Here is a 16,585-nt window from a genome sequence, read left to right on the forward strand (position 1 = left end):
TCTTTTCACTTTGTCTGTTACATTCTTAACTTTTTGTTCTTAAATTATTTCTTATCTTAGATTGAATTAACCAGTAGTGAGCAAGTATTGCTTTGGTGACTTCAGTGGTTTTTACTTGATTGGTCTGATAAATATAAAATCTGGGACAAATGGACCATCAAAAGAAATATGCTAATGGATTATAACCCACTGAATAATACAGGAGTCTGAATCCATACTAATGTATGTATGTAAATAAAAAAATAAATAAATAAAATAAATAAAGAGTAAACTCTTCCTTACAGTGAAATGCTAAAGCATAGAAATAGAAGTAATGATGGTGTTAGAGAGTCTCAATGGATGCCAGAACTAGTGGGTGAATGATGAAGAAATAGGATATTTGAATATACTCAAGTATCTTCTCACAGCGTACTTAAAAAAATTTCAAAGGGAAAAATACTTTGGCAGACACCACCTTAATCAGTGAACAACAGACTGATAGTATGTGCCTCTTAATATGATGAACTGTGGCATTCCTACCTCAAATTCACCACCTGAAACTAATCCTAGGGAAAGATCAGAAAAATCCAAATTGAGGGATGTTCAGCAAAATAACTGGCCTGGGCCTGTAATCCCAGCATGTTGAGAAGCCAAGGTGGGAGGGCTGCTTGAGCCCAGGAGTTCCAGACCAGCCTGGGCAATGGGGCAAGACCCCATCTCTAAAAACAATTTTTTTTTGTAATTAGCCTGGTGTGTTGGTGTGTACCTGTGGTCCCATCTGCTTGGGAGGCTAAGGCAGGAGGATCAACTGAGCCCAGGAGGTTGAGGCTGCAGTGAGCTGTGACTATGACACTGCACTCCAGCCCTAGGTGACAGAGCAAGACCCTGCCTCAAAAAACTGAATTGAGAGAGATCCAAGATGGCCGTTTAGCAGCAGCTCAGGATTGCAGCTCCCAGTGAAGGCGCAGGGAGTGAGTGGACGCCAGACTTTCAGACTAATTTATTTTGCCCGTGGACCAGGAGATTCCCAGCGGAGGAGCCCCACAGTTGCCAGCGGGACTCTTTAGGCCGGCATGGCTGTTTTGCCGGCATTCCAGCGCAGCGGTTCTCAGTGCGGAGTATGTGGGACTGGGTGCCCTTTTAGTTGGCGTTTGGCGCTCCAGGAAGGCAGAGTTGCCCATTCAGCTGATTGAAAGGGGGACTGAAGCGTGGAGCCAGACCGGGAGATTCCCGGACAGAAAAGCTCCACGAATCTCAGCGCCGCTATTTCAGCCGGTGCGGTTGTGACACTGGAAGTTGCATAGATCCCAGCACCTTTTCGGAGGGCAACTGGGCACCTGGGAGAGAATGGACCGTTCAATTAGGAAAAGAAAAAAAGGAGACTTCGAGGCGGGGAGCCAGGTGATAGGGCTCGGCTGGCCCCACCCTCACAAAAAAACGGCAATTTGAAATGCTGACGGTTGAGAGTTTCACAGCAAGCACAGCTGAACCCGGGAAGGTCCAGCTCTGTGGGGAGGGGCTTCCACTGAAGGAAAACAAACAGAAATAACATCACCAACAAGCTGGATGTCCACTCAGAGACCCAATCTGAAAGTCAGCAATTACAAAGACGACAAGTGGATAAATCCACAAAGATGGGAAGAAACCAGCGTAAAAATGCTGAAAACATCCGAAATCAGAATGCCTGTCCTCCTTCAGAGGATCGCAGCTCCTTATCAGCAAGGGAACAAGGCCTGATGGAGAATGAGTGTGATGAGTTGTCAGAATCAGGCTTCAGAAGGTGGATAATAAGAAACTTCTGTGAGCTAAAAGAACATGTTTTTTTTTTTTTTTTGAGACGGAGTTTTGCTCTTGTTACCCAGGCTGTAGTACAATGGCGTGATCTCGGCTCACCGCAACCTCCGCCTCCCGGGTTCAGGAAATTCTCCTGCCCCAGCCTCCTGAGTTGCTGGCATTACAGGCACGTGCCACCATGCCCAGCTAATTTTTTTTGTATTTTTAGTAGAGACGGGGTTTCACCATGTTGACCAGGATGGTCTCGATCTCTTGACCTCGTGATCCACCCGCCTCGGCCTCCCACAGTGCTGGGATTACAGGCTTGAGCCACCGTGCCTGGCCTAAAAGAACATGTTCTAACCCAATGCAAAGAAACTAAGAACCTTGAAAAAAGGTTTGACGAAATGCTAATGAGAATAGACAATTTAGAGAGGAATATAAGTGAATTAATGGAGCTGAAAAACACAATATGAGAACTTCGAGAAGCATGCACAAGTTTTAACAGTCAATTTGACCAAGCAGAAGAAAGGATATCAGAGGTCGAAGACGAACTCAATGAAATAAAACGAGAAGACAAGATTAGAGAAAAAAGGGTAAAAAGGAATGAGCAAAGTCTCCAAGAAATATGGGACTATGTGAAAAGACCTAATCTACGTTTGATAGGTGTACCTGAATGTGACGAAGAGAATGAATCCAAGCTAGAAAATATTCTTCAGGATATTATTCAGGAAAACTTTCCCAACCTAGCAAGGCAGGACAATATTCAACTCCAGGTAATACAGAGAACACCACAAAGATATTCCTTAAGAAGAGCAACCCCAAGGCACATAATTGTCAAGATTCACCAGGGTTGAAATGAAGGAGAAAATGCTAAGGGCAGCTAGAGAGAAAGGTCGGGTTACCCACAAAGGGAAGCCCATCAGACTCACAGCAGGTCTCTCAGCAGAAACCCTACAAGCCAGAAGAGAGTGGGGGCCAATATTCAACATCCTTAAAGAAAAGAACTTTCAACCCAGAATTTCATATCCAGCCAAACTAAGTTTCATAAGTGAAGGAAAAATAAAATCCTTTGTGAACAAGCAAGTACTCAGAGATTTCATCACCACCAGGCCTGCTTCACAAGAGCTTCTGAAAGAAGCACTACACATAGAAAGGAACAACCAGTATCAGCCATTCCAAAAATATACCAAAAGGTAAAGAGCATCAACATAATGAAGAATCTACATCAACTAATGGGCAAAACAGCCAGCTAGCATTAAATGGTAGTATTAAACTCATATATATTAATATTAATCCTAAATTTAAATTGACTAAATGCCCCAATTAAAAGACACAGACAGGCAAATTGGATAAAAAGCCAAAACCCATCAGTATGCTGCATCCAGACACATCTCACATGCAAGGATACACAAAGACTCAAAACAAAAGGATGGAGGAAGATTTACCAACCAAATGGAGAACAAAAAATAAATAAAAAGCAGGAGTTGCAATTTTCGCCTCTGATAAAATAGACTTTAAAGCAACAAAGATCAAAAGAGGCAAAGAAGGACATTACATAATGGTAAAAGGATCAATGCAACAAGAAGAGCTAACGATCCTAAATATATACGCACTCAATATAGGAGCATTCAGATACATAAGGCAAGTTCTTAATGACTTATAAAGAGACGTAGACTCCCACACAATAATAGTGGGAGACTTTAACATCACATTGTCAATATTAGATCAACCAGACAGAAAATTAACAAGGATATCCAGGACTCAAACTCAGACCTACAACAAGTAAACTTAATAAATATTTACAGAATTCTCCACCCCAAATCCACAAAACATACATTCTTCTCAGTACCACATCACACCTACTATAAAAGTGACTACATAATTGGAAGTAAATCACTCCTTGTAATTGTACAGCATTTCACAGGTTTAAATGAAACATTGGTTGCCTGCTTGTTTGTTATTTTCTTCCCTTATTCCTTCCTGTCTCCATTGTTAAGCTCAATTAAAAAAAATAATAACTGGCCTGTAATTTTGAAATTTCAAGACCAGAAATGATGAATAAAGTTAGAGATTAAAGGAAACTGAAGGAACTTACTGACTAGATGTAATGTGTGATTTAGGATTGGAACCCGATTTGGGGAAAAATCTATAAAAGACATTATTGGGATAAGTGACCACATTTGAATATGGACTATGGATTAGATAATAGTATTATACCAATGTTAAATTCTCAGTTTTTGATAATTTTATGTGATTATGGAAGACAGTCTTTGGAAACACACCTTAAAGTGTTTAGAGGCAAAGGAGCTTAGTGCCTGCAGCTTACTCTCACATGTGTATGTGTACACACATACACAGAAAGAGAAAAGGGGAAGAGAGGGGAAATAGAAGAAAATGTAAACAAATGGTTAATGTGGGTAAAGGTATATAGGAATACCATTTTTGGAATGTTTCCATGAATTTGAAATTGTATCAAAATAAAGTGTTTCAAAAAATAAAATTCATGGCCTTCATTAGTTGACTTACTTTAAAATCTGATTAGATATAAAAAATACAAAATAAAAAAATTTTGTCAGGTAGGTTTTTTTTTAAGACAGAGTTTCACTCTTGTTGCCCAGGCTGGAGTGCAATGGCATGATCTTGGCTCACAGCAACCTCCACCTCCCGGGTTCAAGCAATTCTTCTGCCTCAGCCTCCTGAGTAGCTGGGATTACAGGAATGTGCCACTACGCCCAGCTAATTTTGTAGTTTTGGTAGAGACGGGGTTTTACCATGTTGGTCAGGCTGGTCTTGAACTCCCAGCCTTAGGTGATCTGCCTGCCTCAGCCTCCCGAAGTGCTGGGATTACAGGCATGAGCCACCTCGCCTGGCCCAGATAGGGTTTTTTTGAATGTTTGTTTGCTAACCATGAAATGTATTAAGATGAGTATTTATAGTAACATGACAACTTTGTCTATCATTGTGAGTTCCTATTATTAAAAAAAATCAACCATGTGCTACTGTGGTAGACAGAAAAAACGGCACTTTAAACATGTTCATGTCCTAATCACTGGAATCTATGTTACCTTACATGGCAAAAGGGACTTTGCTGAAGTGATTAATGTTAAGGACCTTGAGATGGGGAGGTTATCCTGGATTATCTGAGTGGGCCCAATATAATAAGGGTCCTTAGAAGTGGAAGAGGGAAATGGAAGAGCGTCAGAGAAAGTGATGGTGATTAGAGAAGCAGGGGCAGAGAGATGTAACATAGCTGACTTTGAAGATGGAGGAAGAGGGCTTAGCCAAAGAATTTGGGTGGCTTCTAGTATATTGAAAAGACAAGGAAATATATTATCTCCTGGAGCATCCAGAAAGGAATGTAGCCCTGGTGATAACTTTGATTTTAACATAGTAAGACCTAAGCCTGAGTTCTGAGTTACAAAACTATAAAATGATAAATTTGTGTTGTTCTGTGCCACCAAATTTGTGTTAATTTGAGAGAGCAGTAATAGAAAACTCATACATATACAAAAAAAGAGAAAATAGCATATAATGAACTTCCTTGTCTGTATTACCTAACTTCAACAGTTGAAAATTTGTATTTTTTGAGTTAGGGTCTGGCTCTCTTGCACTCTTGGCTGGAGTGCAGTGGTGTAATCTCAGCTCACTGCAACCTTGGCCTCCTGGCGTCAAGCCATCCTCCCACCTGAGCCTTCCAAGTAGCTGGGACCATAGGCACACACTAGTGTGCCTGGCTAATTTTTGTATTTTTTTGTAAAGACTGAGTTTTACTATGTTGCTGAGGCTGATCTCAAACTCCTGAGCCCAAGGAATCTGCTTGCCTTGGCCTCCCAAGTGCTGGGATTACAGGTGTGAGCCACCATGCCTGGCCATGACCAATCTTGTTTCATCTTTTAAAAAAATTTTTTTAAAGTTTTTTTTTGAGACAGGCTCTCATTCTGTCACCCAGGCTGGAGTATACTAGTGCATTGTCAGCTCAGTGGAACCTCTGCCTCCTGGGCTCAAGCGATTCTCCTGCCTCAGCCTCCCAAGTAGCTGGGATTACTGGTGAGTACCACTGTGCCTGGCTAATTTTTGTATTTTTAGTAGAGATGGGGTTTCACCATGTTGGCCAGGCTGGTCTTGAACTGCAAAGTGCTGGGATTATAGGTGTGAGCCACTGCACCTGGCCTCTTGTTTCATCTTTACTTTTTCACTCCAGCTTGAGTCCCTCTACACTTATTTTGATGCAAATTCCAGGAATATGTTTTTATTTGTAAATTTTTAGTATATGTCTCTAAAATATAAGAGCTTCTTAAGAGTGGGTGCAGTGGCTCATTCCTGTAATCCCAGCCTGAGGCTGGGAGGCTGAGGCAGGAGGATTGTTTGAGGCCAGGAGTTCAAGACCAGCTTGGACAACATAGTGAGACCCCATCTCCACAAAACATAAAACACATTAGCTGGGTATGGTGGCACATGCTTGTAGTTGCAGCTACTAAGGAGTTGAAGGCTGCAATGAGTTTTGGTCATGCCACTGCACTCTTCAGCCTGGGCACCAGACTGAGACTCCATCTCTTATAAAAAGAGGTTGGGGCTTGTTAAAAAACCCAACATAGTTACATTACCATTATCTCACCTAAAAATTAATATTTAAGTGGTGATTTTAATATTGAGAAATTTAACAAGAAAAAGCATTTTACTATGAGAATGGCATGTTATGATTTGTTTAAAACCTCTTCTGTGCTTATGTATACCTATCATAGTGACTCTGAAAACAAAACAAACTCTTCTGATATGTTTTTTAAAATACAGTATAATTATAAGCATAATTTTTCATTCTGTCATGTCTTTCAGTTTTAGGAGCATAATTTAAAATAGTTCTTTTTTTTTTTTTTTTTTTTTTTTTGAGATGGAGTTTCACTCTTGTTACCCAGGCTGGAGTGCAATGGCGCGATCTCGGCTCACTGCAACCTCCGCCTCCCGGGTTCAGGCAATTCTCCTGCCTCAACCTCCTGAGTAGCTGGGATTACAGGCACGCGCCACCATGCCCAGCTAATGTTTTGTATTTTTTTTTTTTTTTTTTTTTTCCTGAGACGGAGTTTTGCTCTTGTTACCCAGGCTGTAGTGCAATGGCACGATCTTGGCTCACCGCAACCTCTGCCTCCTGGGTTCAGGCAATTCTCCTGCCTCAGCCTCCTGAGTAGCTGGGATTACAGGCACGCGCCACCAGGCCCAGCTGATTTTTTGTATTTTTAGTAGAGATGGGGTTTCACCATGTTGACCAGGATGGTCTCGATCTCTTGACTTCGTGATCCACCCGCCTTGGCCTCCCAAAGTGCTGGGATTACAGGCCTGAGCCACCGCGCCCGGCCATGTTTTATATTTTTAGTAGAAACGGAGTTTCACCATGTTGACTAGGATGGTCTCGATCTCTTGACCTTGTGATCCACCCGCCTCGGCCTCCCAAAGTGCTGGGATTACAGGCTTGAGCCACCGTGCCCGGCCAATTTAAAATAGTTCTAAGAACAAGCAATAAAAATTAGATTTTAATTAATCAATTAATTTTTTTTGAGATTGAGTCTCACTCTATTACCCAGGCTGGACTGCACAGTCTTGGCTCACTGCAACCTCTGCCTTCTGGGTTCAAGGGATCTCCTGTTTCAATCTTCCAAGTAACTAGGATTATAGCCACTTGCCACCACACCTGGCTAACGTTTATATTTTTAGTAGAGATGGGGTTTTACCATGTTGGCCAGACTGGTCTCAAACTCCCGACCTCAAGTGATTCACCTGCCTCGGCCTCCCAAAGTGCTGGGATTACAGGCGAGAGCCACCATGCCTGGCAGATTTTAATTTATTTTAAAATATTTAGTTCTAATATATATATATAATATATATATATATATATTTTATATATATAATATGTATATATGCTGGTAGCTCATATTTTAAATTACAAACTTTTTGTAAAAATACAGGAAATTAAATTTGATTTCTGATTTAAATATATATTTGGCTCTTTTAGGGTGCTGCAAATAATAACACCTTTTTCTCATCACAAAATGATCCTAGAATATGCAGTTTAAATCTTCTGCCTACTGAAGAAAGTACTAGAGAAATTAATTACAGAGATAATTGCAGTGGAAAATATTTGGAAGCACCTACAATGGCAACATTAGATCCACCTCATACAGGTAAGACTTTTTTATTGATAATGTTTATAATTGACCCATAGTATTATAGTATTCTTTTAATTATGATTTAAGAATGAATATATTATATTAGAAAATTGTTGATGTAATACTAGATTGTTGGCAGTTCAGGTTTTTTATTGTTATAATTTATACTGTGATTAAAATGTACTTTATAGTAGATGTATGCTTAAAACTGTTTATTGTAAACTTGGTCAAATGTGATCTTTTCCTCATGTACCAAGATCATGTTTAAAGATATGATTTAAAATTTGTTTTCTAAAAAGCATGTTAATAGGAACTAAAATTGGAGAGTTGAACTTGAAATTAGTTAACTGTTAATTCATTACAGTTTGGAGTACTTTGAATCAGAGTTGAATTATTAAGATATATACTTGCACGGAAATCAAGAATTTAACAGATGCTCCATTCCTCTGTTGTTGAACTGAGTTGAAATGATTATGGTTCTTTTTGTATCTGTAAGAGTTCACTATTTGTTAGGTAACTAAAAAAAAAAATTAAGATGGTTAATAGATGTTTATTTGACCTTGTGAAAGCCATCATTAAGACTGTATTTTTCCAAATTACGTTTTGTTTATTTTTTGGTTGAATGAACAGATTCAGCCAGCCGGCCCCATCTGTTGGGTTACAGAATAGTAGCTGCCATCCTTATGATACCAGCGCAAATCAACAAAGTGCCTTAAGCACTTAACCATTTTGAAGGAAGTTCTTGGTCTTTCTGATGATTAATGAATTTTACCTGTGAATGGGTTTGTATGTTGTATGTACAGAAAGGAATTCTGTATTTACCTACCTGGCCATTATCTTAGTGCCATTTATGTGCTCCTCATAACTTTTCAAAAGCTGTGACTAATGTCAGAGCGAGGTCTAGAAAGACTTTTTGAGCTGGTTCATTATAGAAAGATCCCTAGGAGCAGCTCTAGACATGGCAGTTTAGCTGCCGCTCTGTCGTACTGATTTTCTGTCTCTTCTTTCTCTCCTATTTTCCCCCCTTCTTCCTTCCTAACATCTTTGTTACGTGACTATTCTGTTTCCCCAGGTTTTCTTTTCTACTTTAAGGCTGAGGTAGATAATGATCTATGTATACCCAGTTCTTTTCTAATTTCTTTACCAGAAAATGACAGTTAGATTCTGGAATATAATACCTTCTATGTTACTGATCGTGAGCTTTATTTGTGTTCTACTATAGTTTCTCATTCTCTTCCCTGCTAAATTTGAGAAGGGAGCTAAGAGTTAAGATAAAATAAAGAGGGAGTTAATTTACTCAACTCCTAATCCCTTAATCCTTTCTCTGATTTAGTACATTCACTGGACTGGGGAACCTGTGCCAACCTCCTGATACCCTCCTGTCTCTTGTTCAGAGAGAGGTTAAACTGGGGGAAAGAGCTTTGTGAGAAATGTTTTGTTCTCTATGGTGGATTGTTGGAGAGGGATGTAGCGTATAGAAAAGCATAGAGATGGAGACCTATTTAGTATCCACTCACCCTTTCACATCCTTTTCATTCTATATCTAATCTACCTTGCAGTGAGCTACAAACTTGTATATCCCAGTTAAATAAAATATGTCATTTCCCCTATCACCTTTTTTCTGAAAAATTCCTACATATTCTCAAGTTGAAAGAACGATCCAATTAACATCCTAAATTCACCAGTTACTAACATTTTGCCTCATTTGTGTGGTTTCTTTCTGTGTATATGTACTCCCCTCAACCTTTTGAAAATAAGTTGCATATATCATGCCACTTTATTTCTAATCACTTACCCTTGTATTTCTTGAAATAAATGTTTTCTCCTGCATAACCACACATTGTTATTATAACAAACAAGATTAATAGTAATTCATAATATTTAGTTCATTGTTAATATTATTTTTGCTTAAGCTAGTTTAAGTTTGGTTTCTCTTTTAGCTGAAAGAGCTCTGATAAGTACATTTTCATTTCTTGAATTCACTGGAAACTTTGAGTCTCTTCATAACACTACCTGTTTGCAGATAATATTCTTTGTGTGAGAACGAAGATACAGGTCTATCACTAATGACTTCCCCCAAAGCTTAGGGAATGTGGTTTCTTCTGGGTTTGTGGTAGAAGGGCCCACTTCTATCTTTTTGGTCCAAGCTCCACAGGTCTTTTTTTTTTTTCATGAACAATCTAGTTCAGTACTTTTGAGCCTGGGCTTTTAAAAACCATATCCTGGTAGAGGGGAGATGTAGTGGCTTGAATTGTGTCTCCTAAAGATAGATGTTAAAGTCCTAAGCCTTGGTGCCCATGACTTTATTTGGAAATAGGGTCTTTGCAGATGTAATCAAGATAGTCATACCGGATTAAGGTAGACCCTAAATTTAATGACTGGTATCTTTATGAAGAGAGTGATAGAAACATTAGGGAAAAAGTCCACACAATGATGGAGGCAGAGATGGGAATAACAACTCAAGATTGCTGGCAACCACCAGAGGCTAGAAAGAAGCAAGGAAAGCTGGGCGCGGTGGCTCACGCCTGTAATCCCAGCACTTTGGGAGGCCGAGGCGGGCGGATCACGAGGTCAAGAAATCGAGAGCATCCTGGCCATGGTGTAACCCCGTCTGTACTAAAAATACAAAAATTAGCTGGGCGAAGTGGCACGCGCCTGTGGTCCCAGCTACTCGGGAGGCTGAGGCTGAAGAATTGCTTGAACCCAGGAGGCGGAGGTTGCAGTGAGCCGAGATTGCACCACTGCACTCCAGCCTGGCGACAGAGCAAGACTCTGTCTCAAAAAAAAAAAAAAAAAAAAAAAAAATAGCAAGGAAAGATTCTCCCTTAGAGCCTTCAGAGAGAGCATGGCCTTGCTGACACCTTGATTTTGGACTTCCGGTTTTCAGACTGAGAGAGAATAAATTCTGTTGTTTAAAGTCAGCCAGTATGTAGTACTCTGTTACAGGAGTCTCAGAAATGAATATACGATGCCCCAGACCTTGAATATTCAGAGCTATAGTTTCTTTAGAAAACGAGAAACTTTTTTTTTTATTCTTTCTCATTCTGAAGAACTATAAGAGGAGTCTGTGCTATCTTCTGTTATCTGTTTACTTGAATTACCTTCATAAAACTGTGACATACAAACTGTGAAAAACCTTGTTGAGGTTTTAAATCAAACTACGTGGATTCAAAAACATTTTGAGACTGAAGGAAGAGATGCTGAGAAACTTAGAGTTTTCTGTAGCTGAGTCCCTTGGCTGTCTTTTGGCTTCAGAGTGCTTCAGAGAAGTCAAGTAGCCACAAAGAGGCTACTGGAACATTATAGTTTGCAGTAATATTTAAGAGATTAGTTTCAAAAGTGTTTTGGAACAAAAGTCATGCTGTAATGGATATGTGATGAATGAAAACAGGCCAGTGGAGGAAGTGAATGTGAGTAAAGTATGTAAGTAAATAAATAAATATGGTTGTGAAAGAAGTAGTATCTCAAGGAGTGGTAGGGGACCAGAGAGTTTTGTTTTGTTTTAAGGTAGTATGTTGTAGACTGAGAGGAAAAAGGTAGTGAAGTGTGGAAGACTAAAGATATAACGGTCTTTCCCTGGTGGAGAGATTTGCTAAATGTTTCTCAAGTGCGTCTTAGGTCCTTGGAGATGGTTGGATGTATTCTCAAGGGTTTATACGTTCTCAGATAAGTTAGACTTTTGTGTTTTCTTTTAAATGATATGAATAAAAGTGTATATGCTTGTGCTAGATCTTTTCAATAGCTGCCTTGTAATTGAGTGCCATTACAAGATTTTATGCCTGCAGATGAGAACAAGTAGACAAATGTATAAGTTGTATACTGTTGCCAAATGAAGGTTTCCCATATTCTAATAGGGATGGTGAATGAATTAAGCCATCACATCCCTTGTTGGAGAAAGCCTTGTTAAACACAAAAGATGGCCGGGTGTGGTGGCTCATGCCATAATCCAAGCACTTTGGAGGCCTAGGTGAGCGGATCACGTGAGGTCGGGAGTTCAAGACCAGACTGACCAACATGGTGAAAAAACCTGTCTTTAAAATAGAAAAAAAAATTAAAAAAAAAAAAAGAAAAACAACACCACAAAAGATGTGTGTCAAATCTGTTGGTATCATATTTATATGTAATTAGCAGTTTAATGTCAGCAAAATATCCCTATCACGAAATTAATGTTTTTAAATATTTTATTGGTTTTATTTATATTCATAAATGTTTGTTTTTTATTGTGATAAAATATATATAATAAAATTCATAAAATAAGTATTTTAAAGCATACAATTAAGTGGCAGTTAGGATATTTACAGTCTTGTATAATTGTCACTTCTATCTAGTTTCAGAACATTTTTTCTGTCTCTAAAAGAAACCCCAGATCAATTAAGCAGTCACTCTCCTTTCACACCACTTTTTCCAGTCCCTGGAAACTACTAATTTACCTTCTGTCTCTGAGGATTTACCTGTTCTGGATATGCCATGCAAAGTGAATCATACAATATGTAGTCAGTCCCTTGTGACTTTTTTAAAAAAGGTAACACATGCACATGATAAAAAACTCCGAAGGTGTTAATAATATAGTAAAAAGTTGGCCAGTTGTGGTGGCTCATACCTGTAATCCCAGCACTTTGGGAGGCTGAGGCGGGTGGATGAGCTGAGGTCAGAAGTTTGAGACCAGCCTGGCAAACCTGGTAAAAACCTGTTTCTACAAAAAATACAAAATTAGCTGGGCATGGTGGTGTGCACCTATAATCCCAGCTACTTTGGAGGCTGAGGCTGGAGAATTGCTTGAACCCTGGGAGGTGGAGGTTGCAATGAGCCAAGATTGCACCATTGCACTCCAGTCTGGGCAAAAAAGAGCGAAACTCCGTCTCAAAAAAATAAAAAAGGATATAGTAAAAGGTCTCCCTTCCCTGTTATCCAGCTATCTAGTTCCCTTCCCCAGAGGTAACCAGTTGCTAGTTTTTTGTATGTCTTTTTTGAAGTATTCTACATATTTGGAAACATATTTGTACATATATATTTTCTCTCCATCTAAATAATTGTTTACTAGCTTCCTTGTTCTATACGTTGCATTTTTACTACAACAGTATATACTGAAATCTTTTTGTCAATATAACTTATTTATTTATTTGAGATAGTGGAGTCTTGCCCTTTTGCCCATGCTTGAGTGCAGTCGCGTGATCTTGGCTCACTGAAACTTCTGTTTCTGGTTTCAAGCAATTCTTCTGCCTCAGCCTCCTGTGTAGCTGGGATTACAGGTGCCCACTACCACTCCCAGATAATTTTTTTGTACTTTTAGCAGAGACAGGTTTTCACCATGTTGGCCAGATGTTTTTGAACCCCTGACCTCAAGTGATCCACCCACCTCAGCCCCCCAAAATGCTAGGATTACAGGCATGAGCCACTGCACCCAGCCAGATCTATGTTATTTTTAAAAACAAATTCTATTGTGTGGATGTGTCAAATATACTTAACCAATGTCTTATTAATGGATATTTAGTTTGTTTGGGATCTTTTGTTATTACATACAAAGCTGCAATAAATACCTATATAATATACACATTTCTATAGGAGACTAAATTCACAGATAATTACCTTGGAGTATGATACTTATCACAAGGTATGTGCATTTAGCATTTTGGTGGATAATGATAAATTGCCTTCAACGGAGGTTAGTACAGGCTTATACTCCCAATAGCAATGCATGAGGAATGCATTTATCATGTATTGTGATGCTCAATCTGTATGTAAATATATATTTACATTTTTGATATTTGGCAATCTAATAGTTTATATTTGTTCTTTAAATGTAAACTTTTTGATACTAAAGATTATTTCAAAATTACAGAAAAAATTAAGGATAATATAAAAAACTTCCACTAATTTAATGTTTTTGTGTGTATTGTATGTATATGTATAATGTTTCAGAACCAGTTGAGAATAAGATACTGACATAATGCTCTGTCACCTTAAATTCTTCAGTATGTATTTCCCAAACAAGGACAGGCTACTATATAATAAAGTATGCAAGTACAATAGTCGCAATCAAGATACTAACAATGATACAATACTATGGTCTGAATGTTTCTGTCTCCCGAAAATTCATATGTGGTTACCTAAGCATTAATGTGATGGTATTAATACTAGGAATTGAGGGCTTTGAGTGGTGACTGGGCCATGAGGGTGAAGCTTCACTAGACTTCCCAGCCTTTAGATCTGTGAGAAATACATTTCTAGTGTTTATAAGCTACCCAGTTTATGGTATTTTGTTATAGCAGCCTGAATGGACTAAGACAGTGTCCTTTATGAAAAAAACAAATTTAAAAATGAATAAATAAACTTTTTTTTCTGCTAGACCAGGATATGTCTTGTATTTAGTCATCATGTCTTTCAGTTGCCTTCGATCTGGAACATTTTCTTAGTCTTTGTTTATATTTTGTGACTCTAACTTAAGGAGTACAGACTAATCATTTGTTGAATGCTCATCAGTTTGGGTTTGATATTTCCTTATAATTAGATTTAGTTTGCACATTTTTGGCAGAAATATCACAGAAATAGTTCTTAGTATATCATCAGAAGGCACATGGTGTCACTTTATCCCATTACTGGTGATAAGTTTGATTATTTGAATATATTGGTGTCAGCAGGGTTTCTTCACTATAAAATTCTTTTTACCTTTGTAATTAGTAAGTATCTATGGGGAGTTACCTTGAAACTGCTGATTCTTACCTGAAATTTATTACTATAATTGTTTGTCAAATGTTGGTTTTCTCGTTCCATCTCTATTTATTAGTTGGCATTCTGTTGCAAGGAAGAGCTTTCCCTTCTCCCCCATTTATTTGTTAATTTGTTTTTATGGATTCATAAATGTCTATTTTATTCAGTGGGTTATAGTCTGTTACTATCATTTATTATGATGCTTAGATTGCCTCAGATTTGGCCAGTGGGAGTCCCTTTACCAGGGCTCCTTGTCCTTTTGACAATCCCCATCAATTTTTGAGCGTTTTTATGCTTCTGGCACAATAAGATCTTTCCTGCCTCAGCTCCAGAAATAATTCAAGAGCCCTAGTTCTTTTTTGGTGGAGAAGTATATTTAAAAACCAAGAACTGAGCACTAGGTGTACTCATTGATACTGCAGTGTTATTGCTTTTAGCTCTTCCAGCAATCAAAACTAGGAAGTCTATATATGATTATATGTATATTTATCTGTAAATATTACAAACCACAAGCTCATACCAATACCTCTAATTCTAATTCAGTACCCCAGGATTCATTTTAGTTTGCAGCCCCTTCTTTCATAGCAAAAAACTTGGTTATTGTTATCCTAAATATATTTACCTATTAATTGCATTTCTGTGTAACCGATCTATCAAAAAGGGACCAAATTTAATAGTAAATTTTTTTTTTTTTTTTTTTTTGAGAAAGAGTCTCATTCTGGATTCAAGCAATTCTTGTTTCTCAGCCTCCCATATAGCTGGGACTTCAGGTGTGCACCACCACGCTCGACTAATTTTTGTATTTTTAGTAGAGATGGTGTTTCACCATGTTGGCCAGGTTACTGTATAACTCCTGGCCTCAAGTGATCAGCCCACCTCAGCCTCCCAAAGTGCTGGGATTACAGGTGTGAGCCATGATGCGTGGCTGAGATTTTATATCCTTATTAAAAGTTAGATTATACTTTTTCTCACAGAAAGTTTGACATGATAAAACTTCTGTTGTTTATGTATGACAAAAGAAGCACCATCGTAAAAAGGGTTTTTGCAAAATATTTGTGGATTGCTTAACTTTTCTTAGGGGCCTAAAATTCTTTGATATCCATATCATTCTCTTTCCAAGTACCTATCATGTCAATCTTTTGCAAAATTTGCTGTTTTATTTTGTAGTTGATTGTCATGCAGTCCTCAGAAAGTCTTTGATATTATGGTTGAGGTTTAAGAGACATTTGAATGGAAAGTGATTTTTAAAAATTTGTGACCAGTTGATTGGTGAATAGGTTTTTCTTTTTTCTTTTTTTTTTTTTTGAGACGGAGTTTCGCTCTTGTTACCCAGGCTGGAGTGCAATGGCGCGATCTCGGCTCACCGCAACCTCTGCCTCCCGGGTTCAGGCAATTCTCCTGCCTCAGCCTCCTGAGTAGCTGGGATTACAGGCACTTGCCACCATGCGCAGCTGATTTTTTGTATTTTTCGTAGAGACGGGGTTTCACCATGTGGACCAGGATGGTCTCAATCTCTTGACCTCGTGATCCACTTGCCTCGGCGTCCCAAAGTGCTGGGATTACAGGCGTGAGCCACCGCGCCCGGCCTATGTTTTCTTTTCTAGTGATTCTTACTTCTTTATATAACAACCTAGACATAACTGTAAGGAGTCAGATATTGAATGTTCAGAGCCACTGTATCTTTTTCCCCATAGAAAATTCTCCACAAACAGTTGAGTATTGAGGAGATCATCCTTTGTCCTTTAGCACTTTTTTGTGAAGATTTGGGTCAGGGAATAAATAGGTTTTATGATTTTTGAGTGTATGAGCATTGTTTCTGATCCACGGTATTGAACAGTCAGTTAATAGTCCATTGTGCTGAAGTAGGGGAGACATGACAGGTGTGTCTCTTCTTCTTTCAAAAATACGCCATTGAAGATAATTCTTCCCTAACTAATTTGCCTTCTAGTTCTCATCTGAAGAAG

At 38.6% G+C, this 16,585-nt stretch overlaps 1 protein-coding gene across 6 annotated transcripts in view; it reads left to right on the plus strand.

Moving 5' to 3' along the window:
• The window catches only part of RAD54B (RAD54 homolog B), a 109,507-nt gene that overhangs the window by 13,701 nt on the left and 79,221 nt on the right, over nucleotides 1-16,585 (plus strand). For all 6 annotated transcript variants that reach the window (XM_032249039.1, XM_032248983.1, XM_032249019.1 and 3 more), the window contains exon 3: nucleotides 7,760-7,928. In XM_032249039.1, coding sequence (XP_032104930.1) covers nucleotides 7,760-7,928 — 169 coding nt within the window. The remainder of the gene's footprint in view (nucleotides 1-7,759; nucleotides 7,929-16,585) is intronic.

The sequence above is a fragment of the Sapajus apella genome, unplaced genomic scaffold, assembly GCF_009761245.1.
Source record: "Sapajus apella isolate SASKATOON/1434 unplaced genomic scaffold, GSC_monkey_1.0 scaffold3, whole genome shotgun sequence".
In the NCBI taxonomy this organism is placed as follows: Eukaryota; Metazoa; Chordata; class Mammalia; order Primates; family Cebidae; genus Sapajus; species Sapajus apella.